General features: G+C 35.0%; 1 protein-coding gene across 1 annotated transcript; it reads left to right on the forward strand.

Annotated features, from left to right (window-relative positions):
• Window positions 1-4,281: 4,281 nt before the first annotated feature.
• On the forward strand, window positions 4,282-9,704 carry fdx1 (ferredoxin 1). The gene is made up of 4 exons (XM_073846117.1): window positions 4,282-4,564; window positions 6,320-6,444; window positions 8,773-8,902; window positions 9,270-9,704. Exons 1-4 carry the CDS (start codon window positions 4,410-4,412, stop codon window positions 9,397-9,399), a joined length of 540 nt encoding a protein of 179 aa, XP_073702218.1. The 5' UTR covers window positions 4,282-4,409; the 3' UTR covers window positions 9,400-9,704.
• The last annotated feature ends 1,069 nt before the right edge of the window (window positions 9,705-10,773 follow it).

A 10,773-nucleotide genomic window follows, 5' to 3' on the forward strand; every position in this document is an offset into this window, starting at 1 on the left:
GGTAAAAATTATATGAATACTGTTCAGTTTCTCGCAAAAACCGATCGTTTCGTGTCTTAAGACATTAATGTATCGTCATGAGTCGCAGGGTGAAAATTTGGATTTGTCTGTGCATGTTTTTTTTTTTTTTTTTTTTTTTTACTTTTAAAGGTCTGGTGCCCATCCACTCCCATTATATGGCTGACAGACTGCACCAGTTTTAGCTAAAATCTTCATTTTGTTCTGATGAAGAAACAAAGTCACCTACATCTTGGATGACCTGGGGGTAAGCAGATAAAACATCAAATTTTAATTTTTGGGTGAACTATCCCTTTAACACTCATGCACGTGAGCTGCCTGCAGCAGTCAGCATTGGATCAGCGACTTTTCTCAGTTTTCTGCATTAAGGTAAGGGTGTCATCATGATCAATTCCTTGCTGATTAAAGTTAAAATGGTGTATCATTCAGATTTGCCTTTAGTAAACATGAAAGGATAAAAAAGCACAGACACGTGTAGGAGAAAAATAGCGTTAGCTGCCTGTTAGCCAATCAGTTTTGATAGTTTTTTTTCTTTGTGTTATTGATCTTTGTGTTATTGAGTTCTTGTTACTGAGCTGAAGTCATGATGGTGATAAAATGTGATAAAAGATGTTTTTTCTGGGGGGAAATAGGTTTTGTTTTTTCCTACAGGGCAGGGGAAGGGAAGATCATTTCTAATCAGTATAGGACACATCTAAATGTTTGTATTTTGCATTTATAATATATCCAGATATATTTCAGCCTAATAGGGATGCCTGCACTTGATGGCCAATTTCACATGTATTTTGTGTATTTTAAAAATACAAAATACTGTATGTGTATTTAAATAAATTTTTTTACACAGTATTTTGTATTTGTATTTTTAATACATTTTTCCACTCAGTATTTTGTATTTTTATTATAAATACATTTCTATGTATTTATGCCCATCTCTGACTACAATCACAATAAAAGAACAGCTGTTTCTTCAACTTGACCACAAAATGAACACATTTCATCAATATCAAAATATTTATAGATAGATTAATCAGGCATGTGATTGGCTAAGGACAAAAAAGCAGGAAAATATACTAAGACCCCCCCCCCCCCCCCCAGATAATGATTTGCGGTTGTTGCTTGGGAAAATTAACCGAAATGAGCATCCCTAATAGCTAGCAAATACAAGTAAGTTAATGTTAATGCAGCTTAAACATCCTGCCATAGTGGAAAATCACTCAAAATCGATCATCTAATCCAGGGGTCTTCAACTAAAACGGCTCGAGGTCCAGACAATTATATATAAAAAACTATTTATGTTTTTTTTTTTTTGCGAGACCAGGGTATCTGCAGCATATTTAATCTTAAATTCTACACATTTAAATACTTTTTTAAAGACCTGAACAAAATTTAATTAATAAATAAATAAATTATTAAAATGACTGTAAAAAGCATGATTTACAATTGAGATGCAGATTTCCCAAAACAAAAAAGATTTCTTAAATAATAAAATTCACATTCCAGCCTTCAAGAGTCAAAAGTATCAATTCTTATATTAATTTAAACAATTATTCTCAATCAAGTACTATATTAATTAACATATATTTTATTGCCTTAATTGTTTAAATTTGTATAACACATGATCTTGTCGATCCATCAGATAACATTTACAACTCTACGTGTTTGGTGCTTAAAACCATGGACTGATTTGTTTACATTGGTCTTTTTGACAACAGTAGACGTTCGAGCTGATAAAAAAATGTCAGATCATTCTCTTCCAGCAGGAGGCGCTATCAGAATGATACACAAAACAAGCTCCGCAGCTGACTTTGAAACGCGCAGCGCTCATATTTATTCAATGGATAACCTTATAAAGTTCCATCGCAATTATTGCCTTTTAGTCCCCATATTTAAGACCACCTCAAATAATTAGTCTTTCTTAACCCCTAATAACACTGCAGTCATCAATGAATATGAAGAGCTTTATTTCAAGAACTGACTTTCAAAAACCCTTAGCCTACACAAAATACGTTTCTTTTTATTTTGCAGAAGAGAAATATTAGGGAAGTAAATTAATATCAGCATATGAAGTATATTCGTCTATCATTGTCTCTTAGAGAATGTGCACATTAGATGCTAAAAGCGCTGTTTTTACTTTCACTTTAACATATGCAGTTCTCTTACGAGAGGTCACTCTTACTGCGTAGCTAACGCTAGGGGAAAATCCTTTCCGCGAGAGGTATTGAAGCCAAAAAATTATCCTTAATTTTGTATTAATGTAAAACGCGTTGCCGCAGTGAGCAGACATAGGCGAGGCGTACTGCGTGCCTATGTCTGCTCACTGCGGCAACGCGTTTTACATTAATACAAAATTAAGGATAATTTTTTGGCTTCAATACCTCTCGCGGAAAGGATTTTCCCCTAGCGTTAGCTACGCAGTACTCGTTCCCTCTCTGAGAGAACCGAGGTTACGTTAGTAACCGAGTACGTTTTCACGTTGCTTGTGTGATATCCATTGGCTCACCGTCGTGGTTTAAAATATAAATATGTATAAAAATACAGTATAAAAAGATATATTTACAATATTTTGCGACGTAACCCCAAAATAATGCAATTTCCATCAACGTTTTTCTCTCACTGAAAGCTACATCTGTCTGCCGCTCTCTGCTCTCCTCACTGCACGGAAGATTGCACCCAAACGTTGACCCTAGTGTGCTTGATATAAATGTATTTATTAGAAATAGCGTTTGGCATTTTTTTTTTATTATTATTATGTCAAAAGCTTTCACGGTCCGCATGGACGCATCTTGCGGTCCGGAATCATACTTCGCCATCCGCCATTTGCGAACGGTCGCAAATACCTGACATAGGTCACATTTTCAGGTCGAAAAATCCGGAATTCCGGATTAATCCGGAAAAATCACATCCCTGATTAATTAAATCTGTCGCTCATATCTGTTAAGTTGTTGCACTTGTTATAACGTCGTTAGTCACATGACAACGTCAACAAGGCGGAAGACGTGCAGATCCCATTCATACTCAACGAGATTTGACTGTAGAGTACGTACTCTTTTAGCGCTCGTTAAGTAAGTACTTTTTGAAATTAAGTACCTACTCATTGAGTATGCGGTTTCGAACGCAGCCATTGATTTAATAGTAGGGCTTTTGCTAGGAATAGCCTTAAGGTGGCAGTGTCTTCCCCAAATGGTGTTCCTATCATTTTGGGGACATTCCATAGGCAGGTATTACTGTACAAACTGTATTTTCTATTCCCTTCCCGTACACAAGGTGCTTCATGATTCCATAGAAGAACCTTTTTTGTTTAAATGGTTCCATAAAGAACCTTTAACATCTGAAGATACTTTCTGTTTCACAAAAGATTCCTTTTGGCTACAAATATGTGACCCTGGACCACAAAACCAGTCTTAAGTAAATAAAATAAAATAAATATTTTCTCAATATTTACATTTTATTTTATTTTTACATATTATTTTATTATTCCAGATTTTCAGTCTATCGTAACAAACCTCAATGGAAAGCTTATTTATTCAGCTTTCAGATGATGTATCTCAAAGAAATTACCCTTATGACTGGTTTTGTGGTCCAGAGTCACATATCAACAATTCCCGCTGAAAAATAAAACAATAGAAACCATCACAGAAATTCTAATGGTTTCCACTACAAACACCATTACATATCATCAACTTTTCACCATTATAATAATTAAAATGGTTTTCTGTAGTGTGTTTTGTTACATTTTCCATTAGGATCTAGTGGTTCAATAGAAGGCGACCAATTACCATACAAACCTAGAAACCCACAGGGTCCATTACAGTTTCCATTAAAACCATTTGTTGTTGTTGTTGTTGTTGTTGTTGTTGTTTTCAGCAGAGACGTCTTTTAGTGCTTACCACAGAAGTTTCAGGACTGGGCTTTACAATATGACAATATAAAACTTGATGGGCAATGTTGGTCGTTATTGTTCTAATAAAATACTTAAATATTGCTTTTTAGATAGAATAACATATTTAAAATGGAGATAAAAGCAATCCTATGTAATATCAATGAAATTCAATAAACAGCAGTCTCCTTAATTTCTTTTGCAGAAAACACGCAAACACAGTAAGAGACTGCGACTGGTATGACTGTATGTGGTAGAACAAAATATGAAAACAACTATCACAGAATTTAAAAGAATTCTTTAGGCTACTTAAGAATTCAAAATCGTAAAATTCTAACCCATATGACGTTCCTGAAGGCACACATGACGAAGTATTTCCGGGTTGGCCTACAAATTGACGTCACGACCGAACAGCTCTATTTCCGCAACATATAAAGAGTCGAAAGTTAAATTCCAACACACATGCAACAGTGCTAGTTAAGTCTTCAGAGGTCTATCAGCAAAATATATTACAATGTCGGCATGTGCATTGAGACTGTTTCTCCAGCGAGCGGCTGCGATGCGTAAAGCGGCGCACCAAACGTTGAGCCAAACGAGAGCGTTTCCACAATGCGTGACCGGGAGCTACACGCACAGCAGAGGAATAAACACATTAACAAACCCAGTAAGGTAAGAAACTGTCTTTCAAGAAGTATTGAGTCATTAGGATTCATCCATGCTGGCAATTTTGTCAACAGAGATGTGACGTTAATGTCCCGAAAAGTGTCGGTTATATAAAATACGTAACGTCATTAGGTTAGATAACAAAATGTCAAAACGACTGGCCTTTTTTTAAAGAAGTTTTTTGGAGCGCTTCTGTCAGTTTCTTAGAGTCCACATGATAAAAAATATGCATAGTGTTGAAAATGCAATGGTTGTCAAATGTTAGTGGATCATTTTTATAGTTATATACTACACCTGTAGTAGTCTATTAGGACACCTTTGTGAACGTGTGGGAAACTTAGTTCATACATCGACTAAATGACCTTGAGATAAGTTGGTTAAAAGTCATTGAAAACATAGTTCAGATAAGCTCTGACTCTGAGTGATCTAGCATAATCTGTTTGCATTGACACATGGTTTAGTATTTTATATCTAATACAAAGTCATTCGTGTGTTTCAAGTATGGAATTAGTGTACAGCTGTTTTTTGGGCTTTCTGTGTTTTCCAGTTGTGTAAGATTGAACATTGGATAGCTGTGTTTATTTGTAGGTCAAGGCTATTGGGTTACAAGTATATTGGGTGTTGTGTGCATTGTGTAATAATGCGTTCCTCTTTATTTTACTTTATCTATCTTATGTTATCTCATTTTTATCTTTGGGTCTATGGTAACTAAGAATTTAGGCTATTGCTATGGTTGATACATTGATAACTAAAGCTTCCTCAAGGTTATTTTATACACACACACCAATACTCTGATGCACTTGATGAGAATAATTAAATTTGACATTGACTTGTCCAATCTTTCCGTCTTGCCCATTGTTCAGCCTATTGCAATATGCTATATAGCTGACTATTGAGATGCCTACAATACTGTTCAAAATGTTGGGGGTATTAACTGTATTCAAAGTTGATCATGATAAATGTTTGTTAAGCATCAAAATCAGCAAATTAGAATGATTTCTGAAGGATCATGTGACACTGAAAACTGGAGTAATGATGCTGAAAGTTAATAAATAAAATAATAATAATAATGGAAGTTCATTTTAAATTGTAATAATATATCTCAAATATTTTTGGTCAAGTAAACGCAGCCTTGATAAGCATAGTTCTTCATACTACTTTTAAAATATCTCACCATTACTTCCAGGTCTAGTGTGGTCTCTCTCTCTCATTACAAACAAGTTTTTCTTCTTCTTATCCCAAAAATAAGCAAACATTTTCAATGTATCATCTTGTGCCTACTAAAGACCACTGCATCTAAATTCCCTCAATGCTCACTTTTTGTGTTTAAGCCTCCATGCATAAATCGCCTTTCTCAGGAGGGTTTTATCGGTGCTTAGGTGAATTCATGTTCAGGATATTGTTGTAGTTGTGTATTGTACCGTAAATGACTACTCTGTATTCCATTCAGCATAGAAGCAAGCTATTGTTTAAAATGTACTAAACATGAAGAACAGATGTATGAAACAGAATCATAAAAAAGGCTCAGTCCGTGAAGGCCTGTTTTTATTCAACAATGTGCATTTTTCAGGGATCTACATTTCAAGGGAAATCCCGTGGGTCTTAAACATAGGTCTGATTAGCAACAACTACAAGAGGTTTAGCCAAAGTTTTCAGAAAAAGGTGCTTAAAGATACAACAAATCATTGTTCTAGGGTTTTCATGTAGCACTTCTAATGATGATGATGGCTTGATCTTTGCATCTTAAAAATGTCTCTGCAGGGCTGAGGAAAAGGTGACTGTTCACTTTCTGAATCGAGATGGAAAACGGATCACGGTGAAAGCTTTAACTGGGGAATCACTACTCGATGTTGTTATTAACCATGATCTAGATATTGATGGATTTGGTAAGTTTTTTACAAATATTGTACTAAAGTTTTGTTGTACAGACAAATATGCATATCTCATTCACACACTACAAAAAGTAAAAGCCTGCAGTTTCTTCTTGCTCTGATCCTTAAAGAGTTAGTTCACCCAGAAATGATAATGGGCAAAATTAGCCTATTATTTACTCACCCTTCAGGCATCCTAGGTATATATATGACTTCCTTCTTTGAGACAAATTCAATCAGAGTTATATTAAAAAAAATTCTGGCTCTCCCAAGCTTTATGGCAATGGGTGGTTGTTTCTCTTCATCAGTCCTAAACAAGTCCAATAAACTGCATCCATTCATAATAACAATCACTTTAATCTAGCTTTTGCAAACTGTCATACATGGAAGCTGTTCCAGGCGGATGAAGTAGGTCTCTTGGCTTATATGGAAATCTTCCGACATTTTTCTTTACAAATCCTCATTTTTACTTCTAATTTGTGACCCTTGTTTTGTTTTGGTCTCACCACTGCGCATACGCAATCGTCAGTTTTGAGCGGCGCAACGCCGTCATTCTTTGTCATCCGCCCGGAACAGCTTCCACGTACGACAGTTTGCGCAAGCTAGATTAAAATGATTTTTATGTTTTAAATATGTGGGTTTTTTTTTTACAAAAACACATTGATTCACCACAGGAGGCCTTTATTCACCGTTGGAGCCGTGTGACACGCTTATTATGGATGGATGCACTTTATTGGACTTGTTTTGGACTGCTGAAGAGAAACACCACCTACTGCCATGATAAAGCTTGGGATAGCCAGAACATAGGGGTTATCATATAGCAAGTAGCTAATCATATCCCTTTAGTGGCTCGTTTTCCATGCCTTTCTGAATACAAATATATATATTAGTGTATTTCTAATATGGTAAATACGCGGGGGGAGGGCTGAGCCCATTCGGAACTGCTGGAGCCCAGAGAGGAGCGTCGGCGGATATTAAAGAGAAAACCAATTTTCATTCAAACAAATCGATGTAAACTACACATTGGAGTTAATCGATAAAATTGATTTTTCGCCAAGCCCTACCGGAACAATTTTTAATATAACTCCAATTGGATTCATCTGAAAGAAGGAAGTCATATACACCTAGGATGCCTGGAGGGTGAGTAAATAATGGGTAAATTTTCATTTTGGGGTGAACTAACCCTTTAAAATGGTTTTGTCACCTAATGTAGTCAGGTTGATTCAGGTAATATTAAATAATATTTTTAATTTCTGTAAATCCAGTTACCACACTTTTTACAGAGCATATAGTGTACTGACTATTAGGGCTGCTCGATTTTTGGCAAAAATCATAATCATGATTATTTTGGTCAAAAGGTCCAAAACTTTATATAGTGATTAATTTAAAGATGGCAATACAGCGAGGAAAAAAAGATACAAATAAAATAAAATAAAAACTGTGCTTTAAAAAAATACTGAATACTTTTATGCAAGTCTAAAGTAGTCTAACAATGCTACAGAATTTGAATGTAAAATAAAACAGCGTCTTCACTGTAATAGTTAAACATGCTTTGTTTCTTATTAAAACTACAAACGTCCTTCATTCAAAAGCAGTGAGTGATTTTTCTCTTTGTATTTTTACATTCTATTCATATTAGGCACATAGACAGTAGAAGGAATATTATGTGTTGCGCTTGACCACATGGATCCAATATACTGTTACATGTATTTTTATTCTCAACTGTTTATGGTCATTTAAGACATAACTGACAAAAGTTTAGATGAATAATCACCAAGCGCCTCATTTTGAAATATTTTTGGGTGTATTTGACCGTTTAGGCGCACCTTGAGCTAAAAGATAACTTTACATGTCTGTGTTCTGCTCCATCTCTGAGCTCATACACAGAACAGTGCAAGTCTTCTTACGTGCTATTAAAAACCCAACATCAAAGAAACATTAAGAAATAAGCACGTCCCATTTTATGAAAGTCACATTACATGATTTTGCTGATTTGCATGTGAAATTAGGCTTTTATGGATGAGTGAAAGCGCACCACTGGAAAGGGGGCAGAATGCAGAATCGTTTCTTTTCGATTACTGCATTTTCATGATCGTTTGAAGCAGAAATCGAAACTGAATTTCGATTAATTGCACAGCCCTACTGACTATGAGGACTGCAGATTGGCTCAAAAATAGCAGAAATTATTTGGGAATTGTGAACAGGACAATGTTTAACAGGGCTTTGTGTATGTAATCCAAAGGTAAAATGAGGTGAACAGCTAGAGAAGTATTTTAACGCTTGTCATGTCAATGTAAGTGATTTGTGAGTCTTACTAGCTAATATTTTTTTTTGTCTCTCTAGGTGCATGTGAGGGAACTTTGGCCTGCTCTACGTGCCACCTTATTTTCGAGGAGGCCGTTTATAAGAAGCTTGGGCCTATTACTGATGAGGAAATGGACATGTTGGACTTGGCTTATGGGCTTACAGACACGTGAGTGAACCAAATCACTCAACAATAAAGGATCATTTTAAAATGCCATGTAATAGCTTTTGATATTTTTTGGTACTGAAAACAGACTTCAGTCTAAAGATGAAGAAAGTGTCTTTTTTGATGTTGAAATACACTTTCCTATATATGCAGAGACAACAATTAGTAAGCCATTCATAGGTTGATTCCCCCTTAAATGTAAACACTGTAGCTCACTATCATTGCTCTGTTCGTTTAAGCAGTGAGTTAAGTGAGTTGACTTCACCTTAAAAGGTGCATGTGCATTAAAAATTGCATGGTTTTTTTAGATTCATGATTTGAATTTTCATGGCTGATCTTCACATTTCTATTTTGCATGCACATCTTTTAGATCTCGTCTGGGCTGCCAGGTGTGTTTGAGGAAGGATCTGGACGGGATGATTCTGCGTGTGCCAGACGTGATATCTGATGCTCGAGTTGAGAGTGAAAAAGAGTCCTCCGCAGCCCCACCCAAAATATAATCTATAAAATAAAGCCCAGCTGTATCTCATAAACACTGCATTATGGAGGTATCTTTAATAGCAGATATTTTAATATGTACTACTTTAATAGAAAACTACAATTTAAATGATAACATTTATCGTTTAATATTATTTACAGGCTGCCGTATGTAGATTTTATAATTTTAGTGAGTGTAATTTTTTTAATTGTGCAGATTCTGCGATTCTTTGTGTCACAATGAGAGGTGGGACGTCGTCTTGTTGCATTTTGAATGCAGAAATAATGTAACTGATTATTGCAATAAATATGATGTTTAACTTTTTAAGTTGCTTGATTTGTTTTTTTTGTTTTTTTTTTGAGAGCTGGATGTTTTATTTTTGGTAACACTTTACAATAAGGCTCCTTAGTGCAATATTTCTACAGCATTTATTAATCTTAGTTAATATCAGCATTTACTGATGCATTATTAAAATCACAAGTTGTGTTTGTGTAACGTTAGTTAACCCCTTAACTGTCGCCCCCCATTTTTTAAAATAGGAATGAAAGTGCATTATCCAAACTTTAATTGTTGTAATTCATGAACTCTTTGGAATACAGATCTAAGGTTGGTCTCTTTTTAAAGAAGACAATCAGCAGATTTTTGCAGATGTGGAATTTTCTCAAAAAAATAAAGTGTCAACAAATTATAGAAGTTTAAATTTACTGTAAATAAAATGCACTGTACAATTTTTATTATATTTTATATAAAATACATATTTTACATAACAGGTTTTATCCTAAATTTGATATCAAATTGAAGCCTCACATCTAAATAAGTTATGTTCCAAATTTGAAGTTGATATGAAAAAAATTAAGCTTCCTGTGAAAGTTTGTTAAGGGCGTTATACCACAAACAGCCACCGGGTGCCATTGAAATGCCATATATATTTTTTATGCAATTTTCTGTCACAAAAGTCTAAATTTGTCTGAAAATTGTCATTCTATCACAAAATAACCACCAAATATGACATCCTGAGACTCAGACCTTTCCAATGATATATTTTTTGTCAAGATTGTAAAAAGTTGTGATTCTAAAAGACCGTAATGCATTTTGTAATATGACACCACTAAGGGGGAGGAGACCGCCAAATGATTTTAAAGTACAGTTTCCATGGTAAGGCAATATCCGATTTCAAAATGGTTTTCACAGGATGATTCTTGAGCTTCTAAGCTTTCAAATGATATATAATATATGATGGTTACTAAAAGATTTGATAGAGAAAAAGGACAACGGAAAAAAGAGTGCCAAGCGTCCCACAGGTGGGACGGTGACAGTTAAGGGGTTAATGCACTGTGAACTAACATGAGCAAACTATGAACAACTATTTTTATGAACTAACAATAACAAAGATGAA

This window comes from Garra rufa, chromosome 8, assembly GCF_049309525.1.
Source record: "Garra rufa chromosome 8, GarRuf1.0, whole genome shotgun sequence".
Lineage (NCBI taxonomy): Eukaryota > Metazoa > Chordata > Actinopteri > Cypriniformes > Cyprinidae > Garra > Garra rufa.